At 46.1% G+C, this 11,315-nt stretch overlaps 1 protein-coding gene and 1 long non-coding RNA gene across 2 annotated transcripts; one reads left to right on the top strand and one right to left on the bottom strand.

Annotated features, from left to right (window-relative positions):
* Window positions 1-1,153: 1,153 nt before the first annotated feature.
* LOC118382163 (E3 ubiquitin-protein ligase arih1-like) lies at window positions 1,154-10,205 on the top strand. The gene is made up of 11 exons (XM_052514657.1): window positions 1,154-1,637; window positions 2,713-2,780; window positions 3,213-3,357; window positions 3,863-3,955; window positions 4,291-4,346; window positions 6,279-6,345; window positions 6,627-6,733; window positions 6,993-7,035; window positions 7,576-7,647; window positions 7,956-8,086; window positions 10,009-10,205. Exons 1-11 carry the CDS (start codon window positions 1,362-1,364, stop codon window positions 10,169-10,171), a joined length of 1,221 nt encoding a protein of 406 aa, XP_052370617.1. The 5' UTR covers window positions 1,154-1,361; the 3' UTR covers window positions 10,172-10,205.
* A 611-nt stretch (window positions 10,206-10,816) lies between these two features.
* On the bottom strand, window positions 10,817-11,315 carry LOC127927872 (uncharacterized). The gene is made up of 3 exons (XR_008129376.1): window positions 11,200-11,315; window positions 11,095-11,146; window positions 10,817-11,040 (listed from the first exon to the last, which is right to left on the bottom strand). It is a non-coding gene; the product is annotated as an uncharacterized LOC127927872 (long non-coding RNA).

Genomic DNA, 11,315 nt, shown 5'->3' with positions numbered 1-11,315 from the left:
AACTGTTTGGGTATGGACCTGGAAAGTATGACATTACTTTGCAGGCTATCTCTGCAGTAGACTGCGACTCCGCCCCCTTTGGCAGTTCTATCTTGACGGAAGATGTTATAGTTGGGTATGGAAATCTCTGAATTTTGGTGGCCTTCCTGAGCCAGGATTCAGACACGGCAAGGACATCAGGGTTAGCAGAGTGTGCTAAAGCAGTGAGTAAAACAAACTTAGGGAGGAGGCTTCTGATGTTGACATGCATAAAACCAAGACTTTTTCGATCACAGAAGTCAACAAATGAGGGTACCTGGGGACATGCAGGGCCTGGGTTTACCTCCACATCACCCGCGGAACAGAGAAGGAGTAGTATGAGGGTGCGGCTAAAGGCTATCAAAACTGGTCGCCTAGAGCGTTGGGGGCAGAGGATAAGAATACATATACAATTATTGCAATATACTTGCAAAATTAATACTTGCTAAATTAGATTAGCCTACTTATGTTCTATGACATTACCGCAACACTATGCCCTCAGCCACAGGCTATGGAGCCGATTGCTGTCAGTCACACACACACACTACATTAAATCCAATGCAGGTCAAAAGTTTTAGATTTAACTATGTGCTGCCATCTAGTGGTAAAGTGTCTACATACACACTCACTCTGCAAGATTCACCAGTGTAATTATAAACAGGCCCTATATAATGTTGTGTCATGCGCTTACATGTGATATAATGTGATTGGCTCCAGCATTACAGTATGATACAAAACTAAATGTATTAAAACGACAATGTATCCATTGATTGTAATGGGTATGTCAATACTGTATTTTGGGGGGGTAATAGGATTCTTGTGTCCATAGTACACAACGTCCTACACAGGAATATAAATAACCAATGTTTGTTGAATTATTTATCATGAAGGATTAGGCTCATTTAAAAGAAGGTCAAATTCACAAGAGAAAAAAACAATACAAATGTGAATGTCAGCCTTATATATATATACATATATATTATAATAAAGTATAATAATTAGTTAAAACATTCCATTGCTGTCTTCAACAAATAAATATCAGTGGTCTTTGATGAGTTTGAAGTGTTTGTACATCTCTTGCCTTGGACAATTCCTTTCCTTATATTATTTTTTTTGACGTAACGCGTCGGTCCGTTTGACGCGTCGGTCCGTATGACGCCGCATCTCTTTGTTGGTCCAGCGGCAGCTGCGCTCATGTTGTTGTAGCGACTCTCTCTCTCTCTGGAAATATTTTTCTCTTTCGAAATATTTCGTGTCTTGTTTTCGTCGCGGTCCTGTACACATCCTAGTATCTAGCGTTTGGTAATCATACCTTGTTCACAATATCAAGTTAAAACCGAGTAATGGACTCAGACGAAGGGTACAATTATGAATTCGACGAGGAGGAAGAGGAATGCAGCGAAGACAGCGCCGAGGAGGATCCCGAAGACGACACCCTGGAAGTGGAGTTGGATGATCCTGTTGTGGCCGGTGGAGAACGAGATGAATGTGGGGAGACCGGAGGCAGTGGCCTCGGGCCCGGTCAAGACGAAGAGGATTATCGGTTCGAGGTTTTGACCGCTGAACAGATCCTTCAGCATATGGTCGAGTGTATCCGGGAGGTCAATGATGTCATCCAGGTGAGGTGAAGGAAAGGCCGAGGATGTTGGGTCTCGGTAGGCCGCAAATTGTAAAAACGTAAACAGCTCATTAATTACCGATTTAGGTGTACACTGTCCATCACAAACAATCGTAGGTGACTGTAAACCTCAACGTATGTTAGTTAGCCTGTTTGTTAGCTAACCTTTACCTAACTAGTTACAAACTAGTAACCTTAGTTTAGGTACTGTAGCTAAATTACTCCCGACTTCCATTTCAAACAAACTGTTACTGTAGCTAACTAAATGAATGGTATCTGTCTGGTAGGGAAGATGACAAAAATGTTTTCTCTTTAGTTTAGTCAATTAAGGTTAGCTAACGAACCAATAACATCATGTTTATATCTCTTGAATGACTAGTGCGCCTGGTTCAACGAGATATATAAGTGAGTTGTCAACTGTGCCAAGATGCTGACCCAACTAGCTACAGTAAGATGAAGTAAAACAATAAATAATAATAACTATTTAGACCCAGCCAGGAAAACCTAGCTAGTTTGGCTAGTCATCTTTGTCATTTTCCCCTGTTGCCTACAACGTAGCTATTACAACACTGTCATCAACAGTATTTGTCTACTAATCATGGCATCAAAATGGCGAAGTTGCTAACGTTACTGAGCTTTTTAGGATTTCAACAAAAACCTATCAGCCCCCCCTGTGTGTCCACAGTTTCACCTGGATTATCAACTAGCTCACTTTGCTAGCTTTTACTTTCCACTGTCTGATTTTAGTTGAGGCCTGTGCGCCTGAAACAACATGGCCGAACCTTGATTCCCACTTCTGTCAGCCACTGAGTTGGTCTGCAATGAATTGCAGATTTTTTTAAATGTATTTATAAATCCTATTATTATTATTAGACACATTTTGAACAATAATAGCCTTTATTTTGTCCGTGTAACTGACATGACCGTACTGCTAGTTACCGGTTAGCGTATTATAATTCAATGCTAAATAGCTAGCTAGTTAAGTGGCTGTCTTTTAATAACAGTTATGAAGCTTTCCCGGAGGCCATATAAATTGTGTATTTTTGCCTCCTCATTTTTGTGTTACTCTTCTCTAGAACCCTGCAACGATAACAAGAATACTTCTTAGTCACTTCAATTGGGACAAAGAGAAACTGATGGAAAGGTTAGTCGTGACATTGGCTCTTGTATGATTTGTTGTAAAAAAAAAAAACAGTGTCATCTTCTTGGCTCTATTTAGTGCCATCATTGTGTTAGGTTAGGTGGTCTGTTGAATGGCCATATGGTCTGGTATTACATATGAATAGACAGCATTACACAAGGAAATTGAATTGATCCAATGAATTGTCTGTTTACCAATTTCCCTGCAGACCCTTTTTAATGCTCCATTTGCGCTATGTCCAATAGTTAAAAGTCCCGAGATCTGGCACAGGTTTCACCTTTGTCTTGGTGCTCTAGTTTGGCTATGACTTATTGCCTTTCTATGTAACCGTTTGTTCTAGCATGACCTAAAGACCCTATTCTAGTGAATAATACACCAGCCAATTAAAGTAGCGTGTTTCCCAGCCAGTGATGGTGACATGTCTTCTCTCACTAGATATTTTGACGGGAACCTTGACAAATTGTTCTCGGAATGCCACGTCATCAACCCCAGTAAGAAGTCGAGGACACGGCTGATGAACACACGGTCCTCTGCTCAGGATCTTCCCTGTCAGATCTGCTACCTGAACTACCCAAACTCGGTCAGTACCCTACTCTGAAGGGAGAGATGCACAACACCCTATCCACTAGGCAGTAATGTACATCTGAAAGGATCAGGCCATGCCAAGTCAGATCTCCTACCTGAACTACCCAAACTCAGTCAGTCAGTATTATGAAGGGAGACACCCCCTAGCATCTAACCCTTACCCCCTAGCATCTAACCCTTACCCCCTAGCCTCATTACCCCTAGCCTCTTACCCTTACTGCCTAGCCTCTTACCCGCTAACCCTTACCCCCTAGCCTCTAACCCATACCCCCTAGCCTCTAACCCATACCCCCTAGCCTCTAACCCATACCCCCTAGCCTCTAACCCATACCCCCTAGCCTCTAACCCTTACCCCCTAGCCTCTAACCCATACCCCCTAGCCTCTTACCCTTACCCCCTAGCCTCTAACCCATACCCCCTAGCCTCTAACCCATACCCCCTAGCCTCTAACCCATACCCCCTAGCCTCTATGACTGAAACTTCATCTTCCTCTCCCACAGTACTTCACTGGCCTGGAGTGTGGACACAAGTTCTGCATGCAGTGTTGGGGTGACTACTTGACTACCAAAATCATTGAGGAGGGGATGGGACAGGTAAGCACCACAAACACCTTTTTTGCTTAACCAGCGAAAAGAGCCTTACGGTAAGAAACCCTTGGTGGGTGGGGCCTGGCAAGAGGTCAGCAGGAAGTAGTCAAGAAGGAAGCAATCCAATAGCACAGACAAAACGTTAAAACAATGACCTTTGACCAAGCGCTTATTCATACATACATACATTCATACACACAGCATGTATGTATGTATCGTTACCATGGACTGTATAAACTCTTATTCCGACTCAGGAAAAGCAATCATTGGGCTTTTTGTTGAGATGTGAAAAAAATCTCACCATGTTTCCTTTCTCTTTCTTTAAACAACAAAAAAAAAAGACGATTTCCTGCCCTGCTCACAGCTGTGATATACTGGTGGACGACAACACAGTCATGTAAGTGTTACGTCGCTTTACATTCCACAGCAGGTAGACTAGCGGTTACAGCGTTGGGACGGTCACTGAAAGGTTGCTGGTTTCCAAATACCCGCGCCGTCAAGATGAAAAATCTGTCTGTGCCCTTGAGCAAGACACTTAACCCCGATTTGCTCCAGGGGCTCCTTACTACTATGGAGGACCCTGTAAAAAAACAACACATTTCACTGCATCTATCCGCTCTGTGGCAGTAAAGCCTTTTATATTTATTATCATTATGTTTCAACATTACATACACGCTGCTGGTTCTACACGCTGCTAGTTCTACACGCTGCTAGTTCTACACGCTGCTAGTTCTACACGCTGCTAGTTCTACACGCTGCTAGTTCTACACGCTGCTAGTTGTACACGCTGCTAGTTGTACACGCTGCTAGTTGTACACTTGCTGCTGGTTCTACATGCTGCTAGTTCTACACGCTGCTAGTTCTACACGCTAGTTCTAGTTCTACACGCTGCTAGTTCTACACGCTGCTAGTTCTACACGCTGCTAGTTCTACACGCTGCTAGTTCTACACGCTGCTGGTTCTACACGCTGCTAGTTCTACACGCTGCTAGTTGTACACGCTGCTGGTTCTACACGCTGCTAGTTCTACACGCTGCTAGTTCTACACGCTGCTAGTTCTACACGCTGCTAGTTCTACACGCTGCTAGTTCTACACGCTGCTAGTTCTACACGCTGCTAGTTCTACACGCTGCTAGTTCTACACGCTGCTAGTTCTACACGCTGCTAGTTCTACACGCTGCTAGTTCTACACGCTGCTAGTTCTACACGCTGCTAGTTCTACACGCTGCTAGTTCTACACGCTGCTAGTTCTACACGCTGCTAGTTCTACATGCTGCTAGTTCTACATGCTGCTAGTTCTACACGCTGCTAGTTCTACACGCTGCTAGTTCTAGACGCTGCTAGTTCTACACGCTGCTAGTTCTGCACGCTGCTAGTTCTAGACGCTGCTAGTTCTAGACGCTGCTAGTTCTAGACGCTGCTAGTTCTACACGCTGCTTCTACAGTTCTACACGCTGCTAGTTCTGCACGCTGCTAGTTCTACACGCTGCTAGTTCTACACGCTGCTAGTTCTACACGCTGCGCTGCTGCTAGTTCTGCACGCTGCTAGTTCTACACGCTGCTAGTTCTGCACGCTGCTAGTTCTGCACGCTGCTAGTTCTACACGCTGCTGTTCTAGCTGCTAGTTCTGCACGCTGCTAGTTCTACACGCTGCTAGTTGTACACGCTGCTAGTTCTGCTAGTTCTACACGCTGCTAGTTCTACACGCTGCTAGTTCCACACGCTGCTAGTTCTACACGCTGCTAGTTCTGCACGCTGCTAGTTCTACACGCTGCTAGTTGTACACGCTGCTAGTTCTGCACGCTGCTAGTTCTACACGCTGCTAGTTCTACACGCTGCTAGTTCTACACGCTGCTTGTTGTACACTTGCTGCTGGTTCTACACGCTGCTAGTTCTACACGCTGCTGGTTCTACACGCTGCTAGTTCTACACGCTGCTAGTTCTACACGCTGCTAGTTCTACACGCTGCTAGTTCTACACGCTGCTAGTTCTACACGCTGCTAGTTGTACACTTGCTGCTGGTTCTACATGCTGCTAGTTCTACACGCTGCTAGTTCTACACGCTGCTAGTTCTACACGCTGCTAGTTCTACACGCTGCTAGTTCTACACGCTGCTAGTTCTACACGCTGCTAGTTGTACACTTGCTGCTGGTTCTACATGCTGCTAGTTCTACATGCTGCTAGTTCTACATGCTGCTAGTTCTACACGCTGCTAGTTGAAGATGTAGAGTAGCAGTTGAGTTTATAAATCACATTTTTTTGTTTTGTTGTATTTGTTCAAATCCACAACATTTTAATTATCATTTGAAAACCTAATTATTTTCCTATAGGAGACTGATCACAGAGTCCAAGGTGAAGTTGAAGTACCAACACTTGATTACCAATAGTTTTGTAGAGGTAAGATGTGTAATGTTCTTCATTGATTATATATACATATATACACACACACACACACACACACACACACACACACACACACACAGCATCTTGTGCTTTATATGGAGATGTCTGTACTCTAAAATACAATGTAGCTGTTTTCCATGTAAGCCAAGCTGTGAGAATATTGAATCTGTTCTTCGGATGTTAGATAATCTTGCTTGTTTGGGAGAAGAGGAGGATTGGCATGTATTCCTTCTGCTTGTATCCCGATTCTCATGCTCCTGTCCTCTCGTCCTCAGTGCAATCGACTGTTAAAATGGTGCCCAGCGCCAGACTGTCATCACGTAGTCAAAGTCCAGTACCCAGATGCTAAGCCTGTGAGATGCACATGCGGCCGGCAGTTCTGGTAAGAGACAAACCATACTGTGACTTACATTACCTGCTTAATGGTTTTGTTTGTTGTACATCACACGTTCTCTGGTATGTAAAAGACCCATCTACCACTAATACTCTCACAGGAGACGTCTTGATTTTATTCACACACTGTTCTCAAAACGCATGATGATATCTCCTGCCGTTGTCACACAAATGGAATCCTATATATAAAAAAGGCATTGATTTTAATGGTTACATGTGGATCTTTATTTCAACCCAATTCATTGCAGCTTCAATTGTGGCGAGAACTGGCATGATCCCGTCAAGTGTAAGGTATGTCACAACGGAGTCTAAATTCAACCCTCCCTGTCAGTGGTAATGTAATAGTGGTCAGACGCAGTCCACAAAAACAACTCTAACCCTTACCCCATATACATTTCATGTACGGTAGATCTGATAGGATAGGTGGTAGCTTCACCTTGTCCCCTGACAGGATAGGTGGTGGTAGCTTCACCTTGTCCCCTGACAGGATAGGTGGTGGTAGCTTCACCTTGTCCCCTGACAGGATAGGTGGTGGTAGCTTCACCTTGTCCCCTGACAGGATAGGTGGTGGTAGCTTCACCTTGTCCCCTGACAGGATAGGTAGAATGGTCACCATATTGCTTATCCTTTCGGTTCTCCACTAGTGACCAATGGGTTGGTTCTAGACTGGGCCCTAGTCTACACATTCATGGTTAGTGGTAAAGTGTGCTTGGGACAGAGGTCCCCTGACATGAACATAGTTCTACTGTAATATAGTTTCATTTATCAAACGAAGATGTTTTTTTTTACTTTGAACCTGTTGTATTGAACATCGTTGTTGTAATCTTTCAGTGGTTGAGGAAATGGATCAAGAAGTGTGACGATGACAGCGAGACGTCGAACTGGATCGCAGCCAATACACGGGTATTTAAAAAAAGGCTTTGCTCTAAATTACAATCCTGGTCTGTTTTTTTTATGGATCACTTGTGTGTCCTTCCCACGAAACCAGGTAGATGTGTATATTGAGTATCTCTTTAAGCATTTTAGAACTGGTTTCCCCCCAGATACAGATTACACCCTATTCCTGGACTAAAAAGCATTCTCGGTGGATATTCTAAGGCTTAATCTGTGTCAGGGAAACTGGCTCTTACATGTTGCTCTATAGTGTTGCCGCTGTGCGAACGATGGACTGTTACTGAGCCCCCATCTCTGCTTGGCCATCTGTCCCTCAGGAGTGCCCCAAATGCCACGTGACCATTGAGAAGGACGGCGGCTGCAACCACATGGTGTGTCGGAACCAGAGCTGCAAGGCAGAGTTCTGCTGGGTCTGCCTGGGGCCCTGGGAACCACACGGCTCTGCCTGGTGGGTGGGTGGGGGATCTACCTCCTACTGACTAGTGCTATTTTACTGGAAGCCTATGGGTATCTGCTAGCATGCTAGTAAGATACCCATAGACTTGCAGTCATTGTGCTAACGCTAGAAATGGCCACAGAAATTTAAAAAGGGTATCGGCGAGTTCATCTGACTCTGGGGGAATTTGATTAATGACCTCACTGCCAACATTCAGAAGTATCCCTTTTAGATTCCATTATTGTCCTTCTGCTTTATCCCAACACCCCAGAAAGACACATACAGGTTGGAGCGGGTGGGGGGGGGCTGCCTTGGGCAGGTGTTGGGGGTTATAGGCCAGGGGGTATGGGTTAGAGGCTAGGGGCTATGGGTTAGAGGCTAGGGGCTATGGGTTAGAGGCTAGGGGCTATGGGTTAGAGGCCAGGGGCTATGGGTTAGAGGCCAGGGGCTATGGGTTAGAGGCCAGGGGCTATGGGTTAGAGGCCAGGGGCTATGGGTTAGAGGCCAGGGGCTATGGGTTAGAGGCTAGGGTCTATGGGACTTCAACTGTGTGTGTGTGTATGTATATACACTGCTCAAATAAATTAAGGGAACACTAAAATAGCACATCCTAGATCTGAATGAATGAAATATTCTTATTAAATACTTTTCTTTACATAGTTGAATGTGCTGACAACAAAATCACACAACAATTATTAATGGAAATCAAATGTATCAACCCATGGAGGTCTGGATTTGGAGTCACACTCAAAATTAAAGTGGAAAACCACACTACAGGCTGATCCAACTTTGATGTAATGTCCTTAAAACAAGTCAAAATGAGGCTCAGTAGTGTGTGTGTGGCCTCCAGCCACATGAGGTCTAGCATTGTCTTGCATTAGGAGGAACCCAGGGCCAACCGCACCAGCATATGGTCTCACAAGGGGTCTGAGGATCTCATCTCGGTACCTAATGGCAGTCAGGCTACCTCTGGCGAGCACATGGAGGCCCCCAAAGAAATGCCACCCCACACCATGACTGACCCACCGCCAAACCGGTCATGCTGGAGGATGTTGCAGGCAGCAGAACTTTCTCCACGGCGTCTCCAGACTCTGTCACGTCTGTCATGTGCTCAGTGTGAACCTGCTTTCATCTGTGAAGACCACAGGGTGCCAGTGGCAAATTTGCCAATCTTGGTGTTCTCTGGCAAATGCCAAACGTCCTGCACGGTGTTGGGCTGTAAGCACAGCCCCCACCTGTGGACGTCGGGCCCTCATACCACCCTCATGGAGTCTGTTTCTGACCGTTTGAGCAGACACATGCACATTTGTGGCCTGCTGGAGGTAATTTTGCAGGGCTCTGGCAGTGCTCCTCCTGCTCCTCCTTGCACAAAGGCGGAGGTAGCGGTCCTGCTGCTGGGTTGTTGCCCTCCTACGGCCTCCTCCACGTCTCCTGATGTACTGGCCTGTCTCCTGGTAGCGCCTCCATGCTCTGGACACTACGCTGACAGACACAGCAAACCTTGCCACAGCTCGCATTGATGAGCTGCACTTCCTGAGCCACTTGTGTGGGTTGTAGACTCCGTCTCATGCTACCACTAGAGTGAAAGCACCGCCAGCATTCAAAAGTGACCAAAACATCAGCCAGGAAGCATAGGAACTGAGAAGTGGTCTGTGGTCCCCACCTGCAGAACCACTCCTTTATTGGGGGTGTCTTGCTAATTGCCTATAATTTCTACCTGTTGTCTATTCCATTTGCACAACAGCATGTGAAATGTCTTGTCAATCAGTGTTGCTTTCTAAGTGGCCAGTTTGATTTCACAGAAGTGTGATTGACTTGGAGTTACATTGTTGTTTAAGTGTTCCCTTTATTTTTTTTGAGCAGTGTATTATTGGGACTAAAATGTTGTTTGTTTTTTGTCCTCTCACTAATTCCGAGCTCTGTGTTTATTGTAGGTACAACTGCAACCGCTACAATGAGGATGATGCCAAGGCAGCGAGGGACGCCCAAGAGGTAACAGTGAGTCATGGTGTCTTTAGTGTTCCTCACTGTAGAATCACAACACAGTCCGGGTTCCTCACTGTAGAATCACAACACAGTCCGGGTTCCTCACTGTAGAATCACAACACAGTCCGGGTCTTTGTTGACCATCATGTATAATAATAGACATCTTTCCTCATTCCCACAACAGTTCAGTGACTGTGTAGTGGTGGCTATGCAAGTGATGGTGTGGTAGTGGTGGTTATGCTAGTGACGGTGTAGTGGTGGCTATGCTAGTGACGGTGTAGTGGTGGCTATGCTAGTGACGGTGTAGTGGTGGCTATGCTAGTGGCGGTGTAGTGGTGGCTATGCTAGTGACGGTGTAGTGGTGGCTATGCTAGTGATGGTGTAGTGGTGGCTATGCTAGTGATGGTGTAGTGGTGGCTATGCTAGTGGCGGTGTAGTGGTGGCTATGCTAGTGACGGTGTAGTGGTGGCTATGCTAGTGACGGTGTAGTGGTGGCTATGCTAGTGGCGGTGTAGTGGTGGCTATGCTAGTAGCGGTGTAGTGGTGGCTATGCTGGTGGTGGTGTAGTGGTGGCTATGCTAGGACGGTGTAGTGGTGGCTATGCTAGTGGCGGTGTAGTGGTGGCTATGCTGGTGGCGGTGTAGTGGTGGCTATGCTGGTGGTGGTGTAGTGGTGGCTATGCTAGTGATGGTGTAGTGGTGGCTATGCTAGTGATGGTGTAGTGGTGGCTATGCTAGTGATGGTGGTGGTGTAGTGGTGGCTATGCTAGGGACTGGGTAGTGGTGGCTATGCTAGGGACTGGGTAGTGGTGGCTATGCTAGGGACTGGGTAGTGGTGGCTATGCTAGGGACTGGGTAGTGGTGGCTATGCTAGGGACTGGGTAGTGGTGGCTATGCTAGGGACTGGGTAGTGGTGGCTATGCTAGTGATGGTGTAGTGGTGGCTATGCTAGTGATGGTGTAGTGGTGGCTATGCTAGTGACTGGTGTAGTGGTGGCTATGCTAGTGACTGGGTAGTGGTGGCTATGCTAGTGACTGGTGTAGTGGTGGCTATGCTAGTGACTGGGTAGTGGTGGCTATGCTAGTGACTGGGTAGTGGTGGCTATGCTAGTGACTGGGTAGTGGTGGCTATGCTAGTGACTGGTGTAGTGGTGGCTATGCTAGTGACTGGGTAGTGGTGGCTATGCTAGTGACTGGGTAGTGGTGGCTATGCTAGTGACTGGGTAGTGGCGGTGTAGTAGTGGCGGTGTAGTGATG

This window comes from Oncorhynchus keta, unplaced genomic scaffold, assembly GCF_023373465.1.
Source record: "Oncorhynchus keta strain PuntledgeMale-10-30-2019 unplaced genomic scaffold, Oket_V2 Un_scaffold_18795_pilon_pilon, whole genome shotgun sequence".
Lineage (NCBI taxonomy): Eukaryota > Metazoa > Chordata > Actinopteri > Salmoniformes > Salmonidae > Oncorhynchus > Oncorhynchus keta.
The sequence above is the reverse complement of the archived record's forward strand: the minus strand, read 5'-3'. Positions and strand labels throughout refer to the sequence as shown.

Bases quoted from the DNA above. Each gene is read 5' to 3' on its own strand.
- LOC118382163 (XM_052514657.1), top strand. From the start codon at position 1,362: ATGGACTCAGACGAAGGGTACAATTATGAATTCGACGAGGAGGAAGAG. The intron at 2,781-3,212 runs GTTAGTCGTGAC...TTCTCTCACTAG, and splicing joins AAAGAGAAACTGATGGAAAG to ATATTTTGACGGGAACCTTG. The intron at 3,956-4,290 runs GTAAGCACCACA...CAAAAAAAAAAG, and splicing joins TTGAGGAGGGGATGGGACAG to ACGATTTCCTGCCCTGCTCA.